The 24106-nt window shown below is 35.6% G+C and overlaps 1 protein-coding gene across 1 annotated transcript in view; it reads left to right on the forward strand.

Moving 5' to 3' along the window:
• CSMD3 (CUB and Sushi multiple domains 3) overlaps nucleotides 1-24106 on the forward strand; it is a 669496-nt gene that overhangs the window by 300645 nt on the left and 344745 nt on the right. The window contains exon 8 of the mRNA XM_087706764.1: nucleotides 18178-18255. Coding sequence (XP_087562890.1) covers nucleotides 18178-18255 — 78 coding nt within the window. The remainder of the gene's footprint in view (nucleotides 1-18177; nucleotides 18256-24106) is intronic.

Below are 24106 nucleotides of genomic sequence, written 5' to 3' on the forward strand. Positions count from 1 at the left end.
TCATCTACATTTTGTGATTCAGAAGATGAGATGATGTGGAGTACTTTCTCTCTAATAAACTAAGGCTTGATTTTCCTTTCTTCCCTCTTTTTATAACTTTATTATCTCCACATAATACACATAATACATATAAAATATATATTCTGATAAGAATTTATTTATATAAAAATGGCTATGTGTATGCATGTGTATGTTCCAACATAACTCTGAAATGCCTTGAGCAATTTCAACCAAACTTGGTACACAAATGACTTACTCTCTGGAAACAAATATTGTGGGGATAAGAGACCCCTAAAATCTGTTGGGAGTGTGTTCTGCTAAGATACAACCTGTTGTGCCTTAAAATGGCTTCTACTGTACTGCCATAAAATGGCTTCTACTGTACAGTACAGTGGAATTGCCATGGTAACGGCTTCACAGTACTCCACTGGTAATCCCTCTGGTAATGTGGGAAAATCCAACATTATAAATTACTTTTGGTCCAGACATTTCCCCCCTATAAATAAATACCTGGGCAAGGCCAGGTTATCGGCTAGTACAATATAAAAAATGAAACTTTTTAAAAAACAAAATACAAGTAATTGGATATCATTAAATGGAAATTTAAGAAAACGTGGCCAGATATGTAAAAACTCTTCTATTGGTCTCTCTTTAAAATATATTTTTATCCTACCTATATTATTTTTATAAATAACTTAAGGTAGTGAGCATACCTAATGTTCTCTCTTCCTCCTATTTTCTCCACAACAACAGCCTTGAGAGGTCCATTGAGCTGAGAGTTGAGCTTGGGTTGACTGGCCCAAGGTCACCAAGCCAGCCTTCATGCCTAAGGTGAAAGTAGAATTTAATGCAGGCTTAAGGCAGTACTAGATTTCACAGACTTCTGGTTTCTAGGCTAGCGCGATGACCATGTAGATTGCGAAGAACAGTAGTTTGTTGTGGCCCAGCAGGATCCGGTTGAGCTGCTGATGGACTTGGATAGCGAGGAACCATATAAGTCTGCCAGGGAAGATGTGGAGGACCCTGGGCAGGGTTCAGACTCAGAGCAGGGACCAGAGAGGTTGGTTGGCCACCAGTAGGCGCCTGAGGCATGGAGCAGTGGGGAGGAGTCAAGGCAGTTTGTTCCTGACGCCAGACAAAGAAGGGCAGAGAAATGGAAGCAGCAGCTGCGGAGGCAGACTCAGAGATGATAATGAAGCCCAGGTGTTTGTGGCTTGGCCCCTCCCAAGATAGTATATAAGTAAAGAAGTGGGGAGGAGTCATTCAGCCAAAGGAGTTGATAAAGCCGTGATTAAAGAGTGGCAAACAGCCAAGCCTGTGTCTGTGTGATTTGCAGGTCAGAGGGGGGGAGGTCAGAAGAGTAGACCATCTGAAACATCCTTAAATCAATGCCACTGGAGAAGGCCTCTTCTCAACCTTTTCTTGCTAAAAGAAATTTATCTAGTGTTCTGCCATAATCTGGGTATGAAGGAGAAGACTGAGTTGTGCTCAAAATCAAATATATTATAAAGGGACTAGATTGCTTTGAGAAGCAGCCTTCAAAGGCATATTAGCTGAACTTTTTTCAAAGGGAAACAAGTCCTCAAAACTTCACAATATGAATTTAGTAAATTGATTGATTTTAAACATATGACATTTGGCATACATTTGGTAGAAAAATAGGGGTGCCAGAAACTATAAAATTGGACACTTTGGGTTTTGAAATGGAAAACAAAATCAAAACCCTTGAATAGAAAAAACTTGTTACAAATTATTTGATGGTGTTTTTCTTTTTTCCTGGAGTCATATTCCAGTTTTATGGTTAGGTTTACTGACAGTAGTAAATATAGTTAATTCTCACAAGTAGACAAAAATAGTCACTCTGCCCCCCCCCTACATTTCTTACCATCCTGTAAGAAACCGTATGTTTCGTTGGTTTAATATTCCTCCCCTACTGTTTTCTCCATAAGTGATGCAAAAATGAGTCCTCATGCCATGTCATTTTAATGAGTTGCTGTTTAATATGAAGTGCATTCCATTCTAAATGTTTCAGACAAGAAGACTTAATAATTTATTCTTAGATGATAGGCCTCTTTATCTCTCTGTCTCTGTCTCTCTCTCTCTCCCTCCCTTCCCACATCTTTGTAAAATATTGTATTTTACCAGTACAGGAATATAGTTAAATTCCAGAGAAGCTCAAATCACATCAATGTGGCTTTTCAAAGACCCATTTATTATCGGGTCACAATGTATACACAACTTATTTTTATTTACTCTTTTTAGCACATAATATTATTTTGGCTGAGCTACCTGCAGAAGCATCCACATGGAAGGGAACTAGGAAATAGACTGACAAAATCAGCATTATAGCATAACAATGCACACTTGCTTCCCCTTTTGTCTGTTGCATGATGACATTGCACTCACATAACAAAAGGGACAGTCTTCTTCTGCAAGAACACAATATGACTTTAAACATTTTGAAAAAAGAAATAGAGTCCTATGGATGCTCATAGCTATCCATTCATGAACTGTGGAATCTTGCTACTTTGTAATCTTTTTTCTCACAATACCTGCAAAATATATATTAAATGAGCAGGATGAAAAAGAATACATTAGAGGAGGACCAAGGATACATTACATGTATTCTTGAATACATGTCTGCTTAAAACTGACCATTTTCCTCCAAAACGACACAGCAAGATGGATAGGGGACAAAAAAACATTTGTCACTACAATTTTCAGAGGTTATTTTTCATTTCTGTTTAATACACTACATTTTGAAAGTAATTGTTTTTCAAATTAACTTCTTTTGGTTTTGGAAACAGTTTAAATGTCTTCCACTGTTTGGACTGAAAAATACTTAACCTTGAGAGACAATATTCTCTATATGAGCCTTAGGCAAAACAATATTAATGTGTAGTTTACTAAACTTAGTTGTCCAAAGATGATTGCTATGTAGCATAGTGCATCATTTCTCTGTTGGTGCTCTCTGACATTGGTTGGATAAAATGACTTCACACAGAAGCAATAAATAGAATCACACATGCACTTTTTTTTACTACCAATATGTAGTGTATCTGTTGTCAGCCTGATGTTATGTTATATTTCCATAACAATGCTATAAACTGATTCTACAGATACTATTTCTGGTAAAGACCTTAAAGAAGCTTAAACCATATTATATAAATATTTAGCATTTCATTATTTAGCATTAAATAACAATAGTCTCTGTTGCTACCAGGAGAGCAATAAGTTCTCCATCAATAAGGAATGCTAATCCAACTTCATCAGCAAATAAGGTTTTAGAAAGGTGTTGAACTCCACAATACTGGAAAAGAGCATGGTTGATGTAATAGGATAATGAAAAGACTCTTGCTAAACTGCTGGAGTTTGTTTCTTTCTATCCATAAAGTAAAAAAAAATGACTGCCCATTTTAGATCTATCGGAGAAAAATGGGAAATTAACACTAGCCACCTCGTATGAGGAGAACTTATAGGTGGCACATCCCCCCTACAAGGTTAGCAAAAATGAATAAGAACCAATCTTCACAGTGTTGGAAATGTAACTTGGCATTAAGATCTTCTTATCATATGTGGTGGTTATGTACATAAGCCAAGGAACTTTGGTGTCAGATAAAGACATGGTTGGAAGAGATGTTATATCAAAATACTTAAAATCAGAAGTATTCCTATTAGGAATTACAAAAGAGAAATATAGTAAAGGAGTGATATATATCATGCCACATGTTATAACTGCAGCAAGTTTGGTTTATGCACAAAATTGGAAGAACAGAGATGCCCCCATCAAAGAAGAGATAACAAAGAAAAATTTGGTCTGTGCAGAAATGGACAGACTGACACCAGAAATCAAAAATAATTATGAAATTTGGAACAAAACGTATCAATGGTTGGAAATAAGGAAAAGGAGTCAGAACAGAATATACTGAGGATTTGCAAAAATGAAACTGCATAATACATAGACACATTCAAAGGAGGACAAGGGATATGTTTATAAGGTCAAAGTAGCTATGTACAATAAGTAGAAACTGTATTTGTTATTATGTTAAAATATGTATGGAAAAGACAAAGCCAGAATGGTCGCTCTGTGTCCAATGTTTTAATGTTTGTTTAATTTTTTTTTTTTAAAAAAATGGCTGCACCAAAAATGTATTTCAGTCTCATGCATAGACTTTAAACTCAAAGAACAGCTCACTTCCAGACATCATGAAAACAAGTCACAATTTATGCTTGATCCCCCACAACTCAAAAAAGCAGATAGAAGAACAAATTGAATCAAGTTAACTTCAAGGTCAAGAGTATGAAATGAAAAGTGGATTGGGGAGAGATTTACACACACACACACGCACACACACACACACAACTTGAAGCCCATAGTTCAAATATTGTAAAGTAAAGCATCTACTCATTGTTTAGAGAATGAACGCACTGCAAAACAGAAAAGGAGGTATTATTCCTGATAAATACAACAGCATAAATTGATTACTGAATCTATATTTCCTTAGTAGATCTGTTACTATGTCATTATAATGTGAGACAAGTGGCATGAACAAACAGAATCATAAAGGATAAAATCCAGCTCAACATACTGAAAGAACTGTTGTACTTATAAATAAACAAAAATTTTGTTAAGTAAACCAAATCTACTCCCAAATTCAGGGTACACAGTTAGCATTGACAGCACTTGGTGGTGACTTCAGACAGAGACAGGTCTGAGGTCATGCAACTGTCCTTGGTCTTCTTGATTTGTCAGTAACTTTTGAAACCTTCAGTTATGATATTTTTTAACGGGACTGAAATGAGGATTGGGAGCGGAAGACATGGTGTTGTAGTCTTTCTCCCTTTCTCTATGCCAGTGGTTGGCTCTTCATCATTCTTCCAGTGCCATGTATTTTCCATCTCTAGCTCTGAATTAGGAGCTGAATTAAGTGGCACAATGTTTAGAATGTTGTATTGCAGGCTAACTCCCTGATCGCTGCCATGAATTCGATGCTCACCAGCTCAAATTTGACTCAGCCTGCCATCCTTCTGCAGTTGGTTCAAATGAGAACCCAGACTGTTGGGGAAACATGCTGATTTTGTAAACCACTTAGAGAGGGCTATAAAGTACTGTGAAGCAGTATATAAGTCTAAGTGTTTCTATTGCTGTTGCTATTAGTTTATTGCCCCAGTCAGAATTGGGGTACTATTTAGGCAAATTTCAAGATTTATAGCATCTGCTACAAGAGCTAGTAGCAGCTGTGACTAGAAGGACCTTTACCCAAATTCATCTACGCGAGCTTTAGCTTGTCCTGGAACAGGAGTCCTTTATCACAGTTAATCATACCAGTGGGGTGGGATTCAAAAAAAATATTACTGGTTCTGTGGGCATGGCTTTATGGGCTTGGCAGGGAAAGGATACTGCAAAATCCCCATGCCCTCCCCATTCATGGGAGAAGGTTACTGCAAAATTCCCTTCCCACCCCACTAACCTGCTTTCCAGCTCCATTCTCCTGTTCAGGGCAACAAAAGAAGATGGGAGACAATGGGGGCAGTGTCAGCCTATTTGCTAGTTCTCCAAACTACTCAAAATTTCTGCTACCAGTTCTCCAGAACCTGTCAGAACTGGCTGAATATCACCTCTGAATCATGCTTTAATCACCTTGCAGATGGACTATTGCAAAACACAAAACATAGATTTCTTAAAATTATTCAGGTGGTGTAGAAAGTGATGGAAAAGACAGTTGTGGGTGTGTTTTCGGTACATGTTACACCTCTGCTGTGCCAGTTGTACTAATTGCCAGTAAGTTTTAAGTACAATTCAAGGCATTGGTTCCCCACCCCCATTTATGAACCCTTCATAGCCAAAAGCCTAGTAAATTAGAGACCATTTCTCTCCCATTATTACCTCATGAGCTTAGAATCACTGTGTTCCATATCCCATCCTCCCATCATGCCACCTGATGAAGTCATTGTATTATTAATACAAGTTAAGACAACTGAGACATTTTTTGACTATCTCTTGATTGGTTTTGTTCATTCTCCCCTTTTCATCATATGATTGGATATGTGTGTGTGTGATTTCTTATATTCAATGTTTGTCTTTAGCTCTAATTATAATAATTATAATATCAGTACAAATTAAAAAACAACAACAAAAGAGGCTTTCCCCCCGCTTAATATCAAAATTCTAGAAAATAATAGATCTGTGCCTACTTTATAGGTGATTTGATGTGTTTATTTTTGTTTGTTTTGTTCTGTTTTGAAAATAAATACTATCCTATAGTGCAATTATCAGTTTATTCTATCATTTCCACTCCATGTCCCAGTCACTACTGGTAAATGAAATCTTTTATTTAGTTGTGTAATATAATTCGATATCATCTCATTGGAGATGTGCCATTTGTATATTAAGAGAAGAAATATTTGTAATCAAGACTTGAAAGACAATCTAACCAATTATTCACAAAGCACTATGATTTTAATATAGGAGATATTGTATGTAGCCAGATTCAACATACTGGAATTGGCATGAAATCTTGCAGGGGTTTATAACTAAATAAGAGTGTATATAACCACAATCTAAGTCAGATATTAATGATTTACTTGAAAGTATGGGGAGTTATTCAACTTTTATTGCAAAAGTTTTTAGCTAAAACCTTTTAAAAAAAGGAATTGGTTTGTTGTTTTAAGACATCGTTACCATTTTCTCTATTTCAGATAATTGATTATCTAACTTGTAACATGCAGGTATGAGAAAGAAAAATGAGCAGAGTGGGCAGATGGAATAAATGCCATAAATAAATTTAATAAATCTCCAAAATAGCCAATGATCATTTAACAGCCAAGAAAATGTTGATTGAATGAGAGTGGTGAATAGTGAACATTATGTAAGAGAAGGAGGAGGGGTGGCAGAATAAGAATTGCTGGAAATAAGCAGTATCACACTTAGCATTTTTATCCACATATCAAGTCCTTTCCAAAGGATCAGCAGATGTTTTTTTAAAAAAATAATATTAAAAGTATCATTGCAGGATGTAAGCTGTTCCAAGTAAAGCTGCCTTTTGCAATTGACTGATAGTGATTTAATCAATGTTGATGGTGTTCACACAGTTCTCTAGTTGTTTTAGGACTGCATCCAAGATGCCTATTACTGTTGATTCTATTATGCTTTCTTTTGCTATAGTTATTCTACTTCTATTATTATTATTATTATTATTATTATTATTTAATTATCACACAGCCAACTAGATTTTAGACTGGATTTGGCATTTTTATCCTATTGAGTCTGTCCCAGGGACCCGGGATAAGCAGATGTTGTTGTTGAACAGTGATTATTATATACTTTATTCATTAAACATGAAACTCAGCCAACTGAACATTCAAAAATGTATTACGAATACCAGTGACTGGGGCTAATGGTTGATACGCTTTGCTGCCAGCGTCCTAGGTATCAATCAAGTACCTTCTTAAAATATACTATGTTCCAAGTAGTGCAGTTTTTTGCAGTTCTGCTGGTGTTATTTCAGGAAGCTGCAATTTGTTGATGTATCTTATAAAATTCTTAGACATGGTACCAAGTGCCTTGATGACAATGGGTATCACTGTTACATGTTTCATCCTCAATCAGGTAGTTTCGATGGCCAAGTTGCAATATTTCATTATTTTTTCTAGTTCTTTTTCTTCAACTCTGGCATCTGCAGGAATAGTGATACCAATAAACTGTACACTTCGGCCCTCTACAACCATGATATCTGGTATTGTGCTCCATATGACAACCCGTTTGTATTCGAAAGTCCCACAAGATCTTCACCTTCTTATTTTCGATAACTTTTTCCACTTTCTGTTCCCATAACTTTCTGGATACAGGTAAATCATATTTTTTACATAATGACCAGTGGATTAATTTAGCAACTTGGTCGTGTCCAGCTTTGAAATCAGTTTGTGCAATTTTGCTTCATTCACTTATTAAATGTGAAACAGTTTCAACTTTGTTATTGCAAAGTCGGCAATTTGGGTTGTCAGTGGATTTTTGTATCTTCACATTTATGGCATTAGTTTGTAGTGCTTGTTCTTGAGCAGCCAGTATTAAACCTTCCATTTCTTTCTTGATGGTTCCCATCTTAAGCCATGTCCATGTCAAGTTGTCATCACATTTTCCTTCAATGTTTTTCAAGTGTTCTCTGTGCAAAGCTTTGGTTTTCCATCTATTTAATCTGTCTTCCAGGTGTTTCTGTTGTTTTTATGCTGTTCTCCGTTTTCACAGCCTGCAGCAATTTTTCTGTACTTTGGTTCACATAATCATTCAAACTTCATTTTTCTTCTTCTACAGTTTGATGGATTTGCAATAGCCCCATGCCCCCTATTTTTCTTGGCAGGTACAAGCTGTCAATGTCACTTCGTGGATGTTAAGCGTGGTACATATTCAAAAGTTTGCATGTTTTCCGGTCCAGGTTTTCCAGTTCAGCCAGAGCCCAGTTAATGATTCCATCTGAATAGTGTATCACTGCAACTGCCCATGTATTAATGGCTTTAATTATGTTTCCAGCATTCAGCTTTGATTTTAATATTTTGCAGACCCTCCTGATGTATTCCTTTGAGTCTTTCACTTTTCTATTCAAGATGCTATCTGCTTCCCATATGCCTAGGTACTTGTAACCATCATCCTTTGCTAATACTTTCACTATATTTCCATTTCCCAGTTCTATTCCTTCAGGTGTTTTTTTTTTTCATTTTTTTTTCATTTTTCCTCGCTGCCTGGATAATATAGCACATTTTTCAAGTCCAAAGTTCATTTTGATGTCACTGCTGAACTGTTGAACTGTGTTAAGTATTGAATTAAGTTCAGTGGGGCTTTTCGCAAAGATTTTTAAGTCATCCATGTATAGTAGATGGTTTATCTTGCCATGTTGGATTGAGATTTGTGTTTTGTGTTTCATAGGATTATTGTCAGTGGAATTAATGCAATGTTGAACAGCAAAAATATTCAAATATTTGCTTTCAAAAATAATTCTATTATTATTATACAATTGTATCACAGCGGCCAGTTGTTTCGCCGGATTTGGCATTGGTTACTAGTCGGGCCCCACCCAGGGGCCTAGGACGTCGTAACGTATTTTCGTAATATGCGTGCAGATCCAAGCAGTGCGGCTTTTTGCATTTGACTGATGGTGATTTTGTCAATTTTTAACTGTTTTAAATGTAATTCCAGTGCTTTTGGAATAGCACCCAGTGTGCCAATTACCACTGGAATTACCACTGCTGTTTGTGCCATAGTCGTTGAATTTCGATTTTTAAGTCCTGGTATCTTGCGATTTTTTCATGTTCCTTCTCGGCGACCCTGCTATCACCTGGTATTGCGATGTCTATGATTGTGACCTTATTTTTCTCAACCAGTGTGATGTCTGGTGTATTATGCGCCAGTATTTTGTCGGTTTGTATACGGAAATCCCACAAGATCTTGACCATCTGATTTTCGGTGACTTTTTCAGGCTGATGTTCCCACCAGTTTGTTGCTGTTTTAATATTATAATTTTTGCACAAATTCCAATGGATCATTTGTGCTACTGAATTGTGCCGCAATTTATAATCAGTCTGCGCGATTTTTTTACAGCAGCTGAGTATGTGATCAACAGTTTCATCAGCTTCTTTGCAAAGTCTGCATTTGGCATCATCAGAGGATTTTTCGATTTTGACCTTAATGGCATTTGTGCGGATAGCTTGTTCTTGCGCAGCCAGGATTAGTGACTCTGTTTCTTTCTTTAATGTACCTGTTTTTAACCATAACCAAGTTTGTTCACTGTCCACTTTATCTTTTATTTTTTCCAGAAATTGACCATGCAGTGCTTTGTTCTGCCAACTCTCCATTCTTGATTTTATCACATCTTTTCTGTATTCTTGTTTCGTCTGTTGGGCCTTCAGTAGATTTTTGTTCTTTACTTCGATTAATAGATGTTCTTGAGTGTCTTTTAAATAATCAGCCAGTGCATGTTTTTCTTCTTCAACTGTTTGCTTCACTTGTAATAATCCTCTGCCACCTGATTTTCGGGGCAGATACAGTCTATCAGTATCACCACGTGGATGTAAACTGTAGTGCATTGTCATTAGTTTCCTGGTTTTTCGGTCCAAAAGGTCCAAATCAGCTTGTGTCCAGTTAACTATGCCAGCTGTGTATCTTATAACTGGTATTGCCCAGGTATTTATGGCCTTGATTGTATTTCCACCATTCAATTTAGATTTCAAAATTTTCCTAACTCTGTTGGTGTACTCTCGCCTGACAATAGTTTTTACTTCTCCATGCTTGATGTTATCCAACTGCAGAATGCCTAAGTATTTGTAGGCTTCATTTTCTTTGCATTTAATTAGTTGGCCATTGGGCATTTCAATTCCCTCAGATGCAGTGATTTTGCCCCTTTTTATGGATACAGTGGCACATTTTTCCATGCCAAACTGCATTGAAATATCAGTGCTGAATACTCGGACTGTATTTGTCAATGATTGGATTTCTATTTCTGACTTTCCATAGAGTTTCAAATCATCCATATATAGTAAATGCGAAATTTTTTCAGCTTTTTTGGCTGTTTGGTAGCCTAATTTCATTTTTTTTAAGATTACTGATAGTGGGATCATTGTGATGATGAAGAGAAGAGGTGAAAGTGAATCACCCTGGAAAATTCCTCGCTTGATATTAACCATTCCGTAGCTCTCATTCCCTACTGCCAACTCAGTTCTCCATTGTTTCATTGCCTTTTCAGTAAAGGATGTAATATTTTTGCTAATGCCAGTTGTTTCTAAGCATTTTATGATCCAACTATGTGGCAGTGAGTCAAATGCCTTTTTGTAATCAATCCAGACCATATTCAAGTTCGTTTTTCTGTTCTTACAATTTTCTAATATCATTTTATCAATTAGAAGCTGATCTTTTGTGCCCCTGCTCCTTCTTTTGTTGCCTTTTTGCTCTACTGGCAAGATGTTGTTTGTTTCCAAATAATCCATCATGTTATCTGCAATAATGCCTGTGAGTAATTTGAAGGTTGTTGGTAAGCATGTTATTGGTCTATAGTTTTCAGGTGTTGTTCCTTTAGTTGGATCTTTCTGAATCAAGTATGTTTTTCCAGTTGTTAACCATTCATCAATTTGGCCCTTTTGTAAAATTTCATTCAGTTGCCTGGCCAATATTGCATGTAAACTGGTCAGATATTTGAGCCAGAAACCATGTAATTGGTCCTTTCCAGGTGATGTCCAATTCTTTACCTTTTTAACTCGATTTTTGATCATCTCAGTTGTTATTTCTAATACTTGCATTTGTTTGTTGCCAATGCTTTTCTCAAAGTCATGTATCCACTTTGCTTCCTTGTTGTAGTCCTTTGCATTTTCCCACAATTCTTTCCAGAATTCAACTGTGGCCTGCTTTTCTGGTTTTTCACTTTTGGTGTCACCATTCACATTAAGACTTTGATAAAAACGCCGTTGGTCTGATCGAAATTGCTGATTTTGTTTATATTGGATGATTCGTGCCTCATATCTTTCAATTTTTCTAGCTGTTGCTGTTATCTGCTGTTTTACAATCTCTACAGCTTCATTGATGTTTCTTGTATCCAATCTATATCTTCTGATTAGCCGATCTATGATTTTGTTGTTTTTAAGCCGTTGCTCATGCATGTTCTTTAAGTTACTAGCATCTGCCCTTAATTTTTTGATTTTTTGTTCTAGACGGATTTTCCACTTTGGCTTTGATGCTTTTTCTGTTGTGTGACTAGGTACTTTAATTTTAATGCCTAGTTCATTAGTGACTATTACAGCTGCGCTGTACATTAACTGGTTTGTTTCCAAGATGGATCCTGGTTCAATTGTTGAAAACACTGCATTAACCATTTTCATGATAGGGGCCAAAATTTTCTTAGGCACAGTTTTTAGTGATGGTAAACGTTGCCTTTCCTCATTAAGCAGAAAATGCTCCATGATCTTATCCTTCAATTCTTTTTGTTTTTGAGTTAGTTCATCAGTTGGTTCAGTGATAACTGGTTCTAGTGGTGGTGATGTTATTTCCTCCCTGAGAGCTTCTTCTGGGAGTTCTACTATAGTGTCTTTAGTTGTGTCTTGAATATCAGTTATTTCCGCTTGTGATATTGTTTTTTGGGTTTTGCAATTTGCCTGAATTTCCTCATGTTCAACTTCACTAAACACTTTATTCTGTATAATAAATCGTCTTTGATCTGCTAGTCGTTGTTCACTAACATTTGAATCTGGATATTGTTGTTTCCATAATTCATACATTCGCTTTAAATATCCTCTTTTTTCTGGCTCTGAGTTGTAGTAACAGGCCATTATGGCACGGTTTTCATCTGCACTATATTTTTGTCGTTTTGTTGGCTGGTCCACTTGTAGCCCACTTGTCGACGGATGTCCAGGGACCTCAACATCCGCCGCGGCCCTTGTTAACCCGCGCGACAACCGATGCGGTATGGAATTCTTATTCGTTTTTTTCACCATATTGTATGGGTTGGCGGGGGTTTTTTTACGGGACCAGATGCCAACCTGATCCCAACCTTCCTCCTTTCTCATCCGGGCTTGGGACCGGCAACGGCGGAGTTTATTATTATTATTATTATTATTATTATTATTATTATTATTATTATTATTATTATTGCTGCTACTACTACTACTATTACTATTACTATTACTACAAGGTGTAGGTAATTTACTGTTAGATTCACAGTCTAAGACTGGTGGAATCTTAATAATTCAAATACTAACAAAGGTCCTATGTATTATTAAAAAAAAGGTAAAGGAAAAAGTTCCCCGCCTCCAGTCAAGGCCAAGTCTAGTGGGCTGTTCCGTCTCCATTTCTTAGCCAAGGAACCAACGTTGTCCAAAGATCCTTTCTATAGTCATTGGTCCAACATGACTATATGTCAAGTCACACAGAACACTGTTACCATACTACCGAACTACATGTGAGTAGATAAATAGGTACCACTTGGTGGTATGCATGCTTTCAAACTGCTAGGTGGGAGGTCATCCAATCAAGGGGCACTCAGATCTCAAACCCAGGCTGCTGGTTTTTCAGCTGACAAGCTCATTGTCTTTAATTGCTGAGCCATTGCTCTTCCTATTATTAAGATAGCATCTAAGAATATAGGCAGTTCCAAGCAGGGTACTTTTTTTATAAAATTAGAATGCTGAAATCTGACAAATTCAATATTTCCAGACATTGAGGAAGTCCTTTAGGTATTGTTATAATGTCCCCAATCAAGATTGGTGTAACATTTTTTTTAAATATAAATATTCAACTCGGACCTGCATGTCCTTATATTTCATATTTTTCCCATTGTTTTTTCTCAATCCTAAAATCACTCTGAATAGCAACTAAATTTACTTCTTTTAAATCACTGTATTATTAGGCATGTTATGAACAATACAATACAATAGCAGAGTTGGAAGGGACTTGGAGGTCTTCTAGTCCAACACCCTGCTTAGGCAGGAAACGCTATACCATTTCAGACAAATGGCTTTCCAACATCTTCTTAAAGACTTCCAGTGTTGGGGCATTCACAACTTCTGGAGGCAAGCTGTTCCACTGATTAACCGTTCTAACTGTTAGGAAATTTCTCCTCAGTTCTAAGTTGCTTCTCTCCTTCATTAGTTTCCCCCCCACCCACTTGCTTCTTGTACTACCCTCAGGTGTCTTGGAGAATAATTTAACTCCCTCTTCTTTGTGGCAATCCCTGAGATATTGGAACACTGCTATCATGTCTCCCCTAGTCCTTCTTTCTATTAAACTAGACATACCCAGTTCCTGCAACCGTTCTTCATATGTTTTAGTCTCCAGTCCCCTAATCATCTTTGTTTCTCTTCTCTGCACTCTTTCTAGAGTCTCCACATCTTTTCTACATTGTGGAGGCCAAAACTGAATGCAGTATTCCAAGTGTGGCCTTACCAAGGCATTATAAAGTGGTATTAACACTTCACGTGATCTTGATTCTATCCTTCTGTTTATGCAGCCTAGAACTGTGTTGGCTTTTCTGGCAGCTGCTGCACACTGCTGGCTCATATTTAAATGGTTGTCCACTAGGACTCCAAGATCCCTCTCACAGATACTACTATTGAGCAAGGTACCACCTATATTGTACCTGTGCATTTCATTTGTGTTGCCTAAATGTAGAACCTTATTCTTTTCACCATTGAATTTGCCCATCTATCTGCATCTTAAAGTTCTCAAGACTTTAACCCACTCATTTTATAAAATCTACTCAATTTGATGTTTCCAGTAATTTTTACTACATTCAAATTCAAACTTCTGGCAAAGTTACAAGTTAATTTTTTACAACTCAGTTGTGATTGCTTGTAGTCAGTTTGTGAAATTTTGCTGCAGCCACTGATCAATTGTTTCATTTTTTTATTAGAAAGATGACATCTGCTGTTGTTAGTTACAATAAGATCTTTGCCTTCATGCAATTAGTTGTCAAAGTTTGTTCCTGAGCCACTCAAATAAAGACTTCAGTTGCTTTAATCCTGATCTTAACCAACTCCATGTGAGTTTTTTAATCAGCTTTTTTAAATCCGTCAAGCATTAACCATGCAGCAGCTTGTTCTTCTAATTAACAAATTTGTTTTCAATTATTTCTTTTCTGTATTCAGCCTTCATCTTTGTTGGTTTCAAGAGCTTTTCTTGATTGACATCCTTAGCAAGAGTTCTTGGCTCTTCTTAGTATGGTTATTAAAGCCATGCTTCTCTTCCTTTACCTGTAGAAGTCCTCTCTATCCCTTTCAGCTCTTGGCAAATACAGCCAAAGAAAATCACTTTTTGGGTGGTTGTTGTTGTTGTTGATGATGATGTTAGTATGTGGTTAATATTTGATGAGATTCACAACCTTTGGGGCTGGTTGACAGCTCAACAGGTCAAGTCCTAACCAAGGACCTAGGAACTGTTAAGGTAACATCGGAGGATATAAGCTGTTCCAAGTAAGGTGGTTTTATATAGAGTCAGAATGTTCAAGTCCAATAAATTTAGAATTTCCAAATAGCGGGGTAGTCCTTTAGGTATTACTCCAAGGGCTCCAATTACAATCAGGACAATACACAATTTCATTTTCCACAGTCACTCAACTTCAATTTGCAAGTCCCGGTACTTTGTGATTTTTTCTTAATGCTTATCTTCCATTCGCACATCACCAGATATTGCAATATCAATGAACCAAACTTTTTTTTTTCTTTTCAACTATTGTTATGACAGGTGTATTGTAGGCCAAGTGCCTGTCAGTCTGAATTCTGAAATCCCACAAGATCTTGATTTTTCATTCTCTAGAACCTTCTCAACCTGATGTTCCCAGTAGTTTTTGCTGTATTCAAATCCAAATTTCTGGCACAATTTCCAGTGAATTATCTTAGCAACTTGGTCATGGCATTGTAGGTAGTAAGTTTGTGAAATTTTGTTGCACCTACTGATCAAATGGTCGACTGTTTCGTCTTTCTCATTACAGAGGTGGCATTTGCTATTGGTAGTAACATGCTGAATTTTTGCCTTCGTGTAATTTGTGGCTAAGGCTTATTATTATCTAGGAATACTAGATTCTTAAGGGATTATGGATCATGATGGAAAAGAAAAATGGGAAGATATAAAATTGTTTTCTGAAGTCAAATATCCTGAAAAACTGCCTCTTGTTTCCAACTTCCATCTCTCTCTTTTATTCACATTCAAACATTTGTCTTTTATTTCATGAATTCTGATTTCTTTCTCCCTTTTATTTTATGTTCACTATTGTATCTCAAGTAGTACTTTAAAATATAATAATAATAATAATAATAACAACAACAACAACAATAAAAAAGAACACAGAATTTCATTATTTGCAAAAAATGCAGCATAAATATGTACAGCAAATGATCTAAAAGCATGTAGCTAAGTAATATATGTTTTGCAATCATTTAAATAATGGAATGAAGAACTATGTTTCCAGCATGATTATTAAATTATATAATACATATAATGTGAATACTCAGAAGTCCATCTTAAGACACTTTTTTAATTGAAATTTTTTGAAAATTTTTACAAATGTTTACCTCCGTCCCCCTCCCCTCCCCTCCCCACCTAAACCCCTCCCCACCCAAACCCCACCCACCCTAACCTTCCCCCTCCCCCCGACTTCCCAGAATTAATACAGGGTATAAATCTTTAACAAAGATATTCTAAAATAAACTTTAAAAAAGTTAGTATCATCTTTCATTTGAGCTTTAACTCCTCCTTGCTAGGCTAGCTCTAAACAGATTATATCATTCCTTGTTTCTTCAGTCATAAACTATCTGGAATTTCTTAGTCCCATATTTGTTTTGAGTATAGTCAGTCCATCTTCTCCACTCCAGTTTAGCAAATGATCTGAAAGCATGTAGCTAAGTAATATATGTTTTGCAATCATTTAAATAATGGAATGAAGAACTATGTTTCCAATATGATTATTAAATTATATAATGCATATAATGTGAATACTCAGAAATCCATCTTAAGACACTTTATTGGCAAACTCACATGGTAAATAATTATGGAAAATTCAAGGTAGTTAGGTATTTTTTCAGGAAAAGAGGCTACAAAAAGGACGGTTAGTGGTAAAAAATGGTGAGAAACTATGATAGAGTTGTATTTTTTTCCTTGATCAGAGTCTAGATGAAATCTGGAAGTGATACAGGCATAAAATTAATCAGTATCTTGGACTGAAATATTTTAGGATATATCTAGGATTTGTTCTAGGACAGCTGGGGAAATAAGCAAGTGGTTATGATATTCCCCTTTTTGGAAGATATAGAACTGATCCATCTGTAAAATACTTTTATATCAAAATGAAACACAGCACTTGGAGAAATAGGAACAAAGTAATAAATTTAGAAATACTTTGTGAGAATGTGCTAGCTACAGTTTAAGATGGGCAGTAAACATTCTTTCTGAAGCATTCATTGTGGGGTGGGGGGGCAATGTCAGATTTCTGCATCTTTAATATTTGTGTAGAAGCAGGAGTTCCAGCTGGAGAAATCAAATGGAAGTTATACTAAGGATGAATATACTTAGTCCACTTTTTTATATGGTCAGTCTGTATATGAATAGCTTTATCGAAATGAAATCATGGTAACTACATAATGGAACAATAATGCAGGAGAGCACTAACATGGACTGTTACAAGCAGAAAACTATGGTTCATAAATTAGAAATCATTTTATCTGATTAGTTATAAACTTCAAATATTGTAACCATGCGCTCAGAGGGTTTTTCATTCTAAGTTCAATTTTCCACATTTGGTTAATTTGCATCTATGATTATGTTATAATACCATAGTTTATCAAAAATATTATTTAATTTTATCTTTGATCTCTTTTACTTGGTTAAAATCTCAGTATAACTATCCTGACAATTGAATTCCTTGTATATAGTGGCTGATTGTGTATTGATAGATTGGTAGAAGGTTATCTATTCATCACAAATGTGGGCGCTGTTTTAATGCTGTAATTTTCTTTTCTTAGACATGTTAAAATTACTTTAAAAATGATAATCAAATAAAAGTGAAAAAAATATATAAAATTCTTTCTTATTGAGTATGATTCCTTTCATGAACTGTTGTTGGAAAATAATGTGATGATAATTCATAGGATAGAATTTTTAGTCCATATGAAATTGTGCTACAGGATGGGTGAAGTATCAACTTTGTGTTTTAAAATGCCATAATAGATATAAAATGTTACAGTAAAGTTCTTGGAAAAATAAGATAAAATGTTCTTCCCCATTAATAAGGGAAATAAACACACATTAAATAAGAAAAGGATTGGCAAGTCTATTGTGCCCCATAATTAAATTCAGTTTTACAAGTTCCATAACTGCACCGTGAAATTGCACAAATCCAGTTATGGCACCTGGGAAAATATTTACATTAATTTTAATATTTTGCATAAAAGGCACAATATACATTCATTTCAAGAAAAATATATGTTCCCCCTTTGCTATACATATACATATGTCTTTATAGTTAATGTATAAATATTTGCCTTTTGTGTAAATATATATATACATATATATTTTCAATTTGGGTCCATGATGCTGTTGGAAAGAAATTACTTTTAATTTGCACTTCCATGAGTAAAAAGAATTGTCAATTGAAATGAAGTCTTTTTAGATTGCTTTATCTGATATGTGCTTTTGTTTGTTTTCTTAACTAGTGAAAAAGGCCATAGATTTTAAATCTAGAGGATTTAAATTGTTTCCAGGGAAAGACAACAGCAACAAGTTTTCTATCTGTGAGTGTACTTCTTTTTGTTACTTTTTTAGTGCAAGAGTGAAGTTTGTGCTGTCTGTGTTGTTTGTGTGTTGTACTGTTTCACATATATCTTAGCATTTACGTATATGAAATCTTTATGCTCGAGTCTGCATGATGAATATGTAAAGTGTAGATGTGCTGTGAAGAGTGACTCAATATAACATTGGCATCACCAGAATATGTTTCTTTCACTGTTAATCTTCCAATTTAAATTAAGAATTATAATAAATTTAAATATATATAGGAGCCGTAGTGTTGGAGTGTTTAGAATGGAGGCTAACTCACTGTTCACTGCTAGGAGCTTAATCCTGTCTGGCTCAAGGTTAACTCAGCCTTCCAACCTTCTGAGGTTGGTAAAATAAGTACCCACATTGTTGGGGCCAATAGGCTGACTCTGTAAACTCCTTAGAGAGCGTTATGAAGCGGTATATAAGTCTAACTGCTATTGCTATTTCCCTCTTCTCCCCTTGCTAGAAATTACATTAATGTAAGTAACTGTGCATTATTTTTTATGGCTTCACAAGAAGAAGTGAAAGAAACATATTTTTCAATTAATATATAGGATGACGACCTTTCAGATTTGATTGAACATCAATGCATAAAAGGAAATAACATCTTCATTATGTATAATAAACAGATTTTTTCTGCAGCGGTAGAGAGTTGGCTTTGTATTATTTTTCTATTAGACAATTATTTAGCAATGCACAAAGGATTGAAATATCAAGCTTTATTAATCATTTTTACGGGTTAGCAGAAAGTAATAGAAAAATTATTTTGAACAGGATGTTATATGACCTCTCTCCCCCGCCCAAGGCTGCCAACAGGTGCTATTGTCTAATTTGAAGAATAAATGATTAAAGATAAAAGATTAGGAAGAATAAAATACATCTCCGCGCCCATGTTGAAGCCTGCTCTGCTTAGTTTAGACTTTTTCTCTCCAAGTTTTTCAATCTATCTAAAGATTAAACTCTTAACCTTTTGAACATCCAGTCCAATTTTTTTTTCAATATTTTCTTAGCTTCCCATTGGTTGATGTAATGATTATGTAATATACAATGACATGAAATGTTGGTATTAGAAGGTTAACAAGATTGAAGGCCTTGTTCAGAACCCTCAGTTATTCCCTATCTAAAGAAGATAAGAGAAGAGGCTACCTACAATAAATGGATAGTGTAAATTACTTTGCAGGTGGTGTAGAAAAACAACTGACATCTTCAAGTCTTCTTGAAACTTGGAATCTGAAGGAAATTGATCTGCATAATTGTACAATAATGCCCTCCAATTTACACAAATTGAATGGCGAATGGAAGACAAGTGCTACCAAATAGGGACTTCAGACAACTAGGTCACCATCAAAAAATTGAGTTTTCTCTACTTATGTGTTGTTATCTGGTTGTCCTTCAGCAACCCAGATTTAGAATACTGATACAGGATAATATTTGTTGCTTGAAATTAGGGGTCCTTGGTGCTCTCTGAGCTTGGTTGTTTTCTTGCAAATGTTTCTTTGCCCAAACTAGGTAACATATTCTGTGCTAGCCTATGGTTTAACAGATGATTTCAATTTAGTATTTTTTTCCAGGCACTTTATAGTTACTACTTTAGTAGCAGGACTTCATTTTCTGCAAAGGACAGCTATGGCAATCTCAGGAAAAGACATGGTGTTTTATGAAATCACAAATAGGTGCTTAATCGTGTGTTCATACCTTTTCTAAAACATTTCTGAAGTGCTACACATCTCTGTTAGGATAAAACTTGGCTCCACATTTTATTTGATATTAGGTGTGACTTAGGTTCCCAACACTTCTGTAATTGGGTTTAAAGTTGAATTGACCTGCATCAGATTCTGCATAGGGAAGAGGTTGACGTGTTCACTCACTGTAAGATTTTATTTACAGGGATAAAAAGTAGTTTTGGAAAAACACATAGGATGGTCTGTAGTCAAATGACGATTTATAATCCCGCACTGGAGGAAGGGGTCAAGATGTTAACCTCTAGGAAACTTTCCCTCCCATTTCCACTCTTCAAAAGGAAAGAAACAGCTAGAAATTCCATCCCACACATAGCAGCAACACAGTCAAATCAAGCACTTGATCAGCTTTTTCTCCATTCATGGTCTCAGTCCTGTTGATGAAACCACATCTTCAGGGCCTTTGAAAAAAGGAACATGGTGGAGGCCAATTGAACTTTGGGGAAAATTGTGTTCCATAGAGAAGGTGCCACCACTCCAAAGGCCCTTCATCCTGCTCCCATTAGATGAATATCCCTAATATATTGGACCCATAACCTATGGTGAGCTGGGTGGATGTAAAAGAGGAGAGGCAGCCCTTCAATTTATTAATATATATTATTCTTTGATATACTTAGAGACAACATACAAGTAAAATCTTACATGCCTATTTTTGCTAAAAGTATCTGAAATGGAGATGAACAATATTTTTAACTTAGCTTCTGATGAGTATTCAACATTAAGAAATGAATATCATTTATAAAATATAGGAAATCAGAAAAGTTTTAAAAGAGCAGAGGTGTTGGTAAAAGTGTATTATTATTGCAGTCATTTTTCAGGGTGGAACTACTTTTGAAGCATTTAAATACTGTCTATATGCATAAAATGTATTGCCCCAAAGAATGAATTTTGTTTTATCTGTGAATCTTAGGGGGTTATTTCCATACATAATGACTGTATTGGAATTCATATCCCATATTTAGGTTAATGAGAACTTTCTATCACAAGCTTCAAAGGAATATTTAATGGTTATTTGAAATATTGTACATCCACAAGCCTATTCAGCTTCACAGAGTGGAAATAATCTTCCACTTGTTTTGTTTTATTACTGTGCAATACTTCCCACCCCCTAAATGTCAGCATTAGAATTGGTGCAATTCAAAATATTCTGTTCTAAGTACAAAACAGATACATATTGCATCATGCAAACATCAGTATTAAGATTTCTTAAGTGAGGGGCTTAGATTTTCAAGTTCATGCATGAAAAGTTCTAATATTTCCAAGGTAGGTAGTAGTTCTAACCCTTTTAATTATTATTATTATTATTCGTTAAATGCATATATTGGTCATGTCATTGTTTATTGACTCTGGATCATTTACCACATCATAAGTACAGTAATGTAAAATATTATAGAGCATTAAATGTTAATAAAACTGAGTAAAACAGGAACCAGTTTATCAATGGGGTGGAGGTGGGATCTTCTAGTCTACTAACCACGTCCAACAAGGGGCACTGCCATTGGGACCCCAAGCTAATAGACAGAGCCAGATTTTAACACCCTTCTGGAAGACCAAGAGGGTCTGGGCAAATCTCACATTTGAGGGACATGATACTCCAAAAGATTAGAGCTACAGCACACAAAAAAGGCTCTATAGCTCTTCTTCGGGATCCTGCTAGCAGAAGTTATTTAGCCAAGGCTCCACAGCATGTCCTTTCTGCTGGATGAGATGGTTTCTCACAGTTAACTTTAGTTTCTATTTTCATGCAGTTTATACTAATTTGATTTTCAGAAATGGTTGTTATCTAGAAGTAGATAAATTTGATACTGATGTAATTTATTTACTTATAAATTTACCTTTATTTATTTATCAGCACAAATGCAACACACAGACACACACGTTTGTGTGTGTGTGTGTGTGTGTGTGTGTGTGTGTGTGTGTGTGTGTGTGTTGCATTTGTGCTGATAAATAAATAAAGGGAGATTAGTATAGATCTATTTCAAGCTATTTAGCCATACCCTTACTGGGATTTGAACCTGGGTTGTGTATAGATAGATAGATAGATAGATAGATAGATAGATAGATAGATAGATAGATAGATAGATAGATAGATAGATAGATAGATAGATAGATAGATAGATAGATAGATGAGGAGAGCTTGTGGCTTAGTGGCTAACACAACTGCCTAATATGCAATACAGCCCAGGTGTGGTGAAGGCATTAGGCTAGAAACCAGGATATTATGGCTTCTTGTCCTGTCTTAGCCACAGAGTCAGGTGAGTGACCATGGACCAGTCTCTCTCAATGGCACTTGAGGCAATGACAAGTCATTTCTATGTATCTTGTCCCCCCCCAAAAAAAAAATGTTCAGACAATTGTTAGGAGTCAACATTGACTCAAAGTTACATGCCTAGACAACCACATTCACAAAAGTTATAGGAGAGAGAGATAAAAAGAGTTGAAATGAGGCAGCTTGGAGAAAAGGGACAGTGAGAGGGAGGAAGAAAGAGAAAAAAGAGATGCAGTTAAGAAAAATAAAATAGAAAAATGTTGGAAAATGAATTTAGAATACTGAGGATAGGAGATCATTTTCCTCCTGTTTTTTTTTTTCCTTTTTTTCTTTTTTGCATAAGAATGCAACAGTGTATAAATAAAACTTAAATCCAGTTGGTTTTATAATGAAAGAGATGGATAAATCATTTTAAAACATGAAGTGAAGGTAGTAAACTACTGCTTCTTTTTCTCGGAAAGTGTTTGATTACTTTGCATATTATTTCTTATAATGTTGCTACTAAGGTTCTTTCAATGTGACTAACATTTTCATTTGCTCCCACTGCTACTAACATTTAATGTTGCTACACTACTACTCTTATCACAGTTCCTGACTTAATGCTAAATACTTAACCATATTTAATGGATAAGTGGGCCCTGATTAAAATGTAGCAATCATGCAGGAAAGAAACCTATATTTTAAGCCAATTGAACGTAGGCAGCCACTATTAATTTGGTAATACATAGTGTACAAGATTATTTTTAGTAAACAATAATATTTTGATGTATGTATGCTATTCTGTTTAATGCTTATGAAACAGTCATTTTTTCTACATATGGTAAGGATGTATTAATTAGATATGTTACTAGATATGTAAAAAAGATATGTTAAGGGTGCATTAACTCCAAAAAGGTTTAAGAAGAATTGGTAGCCCTAACTTTCCATGTTGGGAGTTTCTACGTATTTACAAGAGGTCTATCTCAAAACTTCAGATGTGTCAAATCAAATTAATTCCATTGGCATAAGCCCTCTTGCAAACTATTCAGCATTTTGTTGTTCAAATACCATTAACGTAAAAAAGTATAAAAAAAGGAGGAAAAAATCAGAAAAGATCAAAATTAGACAATCGGAAAAAAAAATCTGGAATTAAAATGCAAATAATATTGACACATAGTATCCACAACAACAACAATTTATTGCAGTCTTAGACCAGCAACCAGAACATATAAAAGCTTTAATAACTTAAAACTTCTAGTATAAAATAATTAATAACAACTAAAATCTATAATAAAATCCAGTATCAATTAAACATGGTCTAACTATAACATAGTTGCAATCCCTAAAATGTATGGCCATTGTAGATTCAGTGCTAAAAAGGAAGTGACTAAGCAGTGCAAAGGGATTGCCACAATTGTTATATAACATCACTATGGTGGAGAAGACAAATGTTTGGGACAAATCCCCAGTGCTACTGGACAGAATCTGGGCACCTGCACTGTAGTTATGGGCTGTTCATCCTTAAACATCCACTGGAGATACATGGTGTGGGAATGAGATACCTAGCAGTTATTGGCAGTGTATGTTTTTTTTCCTAATCTCCATATAAAAGGAACATTTAGGGACCATGTGACTGACAGTCTCCATCTTCCCTGAGCCAAAGGGACAGAGTCTTTCCATGAATGGTATCCTTTTATACTTGCCATACAGGACGGCCGATGGAAGCAGATGGCACCGTGCAAATGCTTTCTGATGGTTTGCTGACTCCAACTAACTAAGTTAGCTGGAAGGAGCAACAACACATCTAACACGATAGTATCAATAACACTAGTTTTC

Source organism: Thamnophis sirtalis, unplaced genomic scaffold (genome assembly GCF_051295495.1).
Source record: "Thamnophis sirtalis isolate CommonGarterSnake01/CBP01778 unplaced genomic scaffold, rThaSir2_p1.2 scaffold_2, whole genome shotgun sequence".
Classification (NCBI taxonomy): domain Eukaryota; kingdom Metazoa; phylum Chordata; class Lepidosauria; order Squamata; family Natricidae; genus Thamnophis; species Thamnophis sirtalis.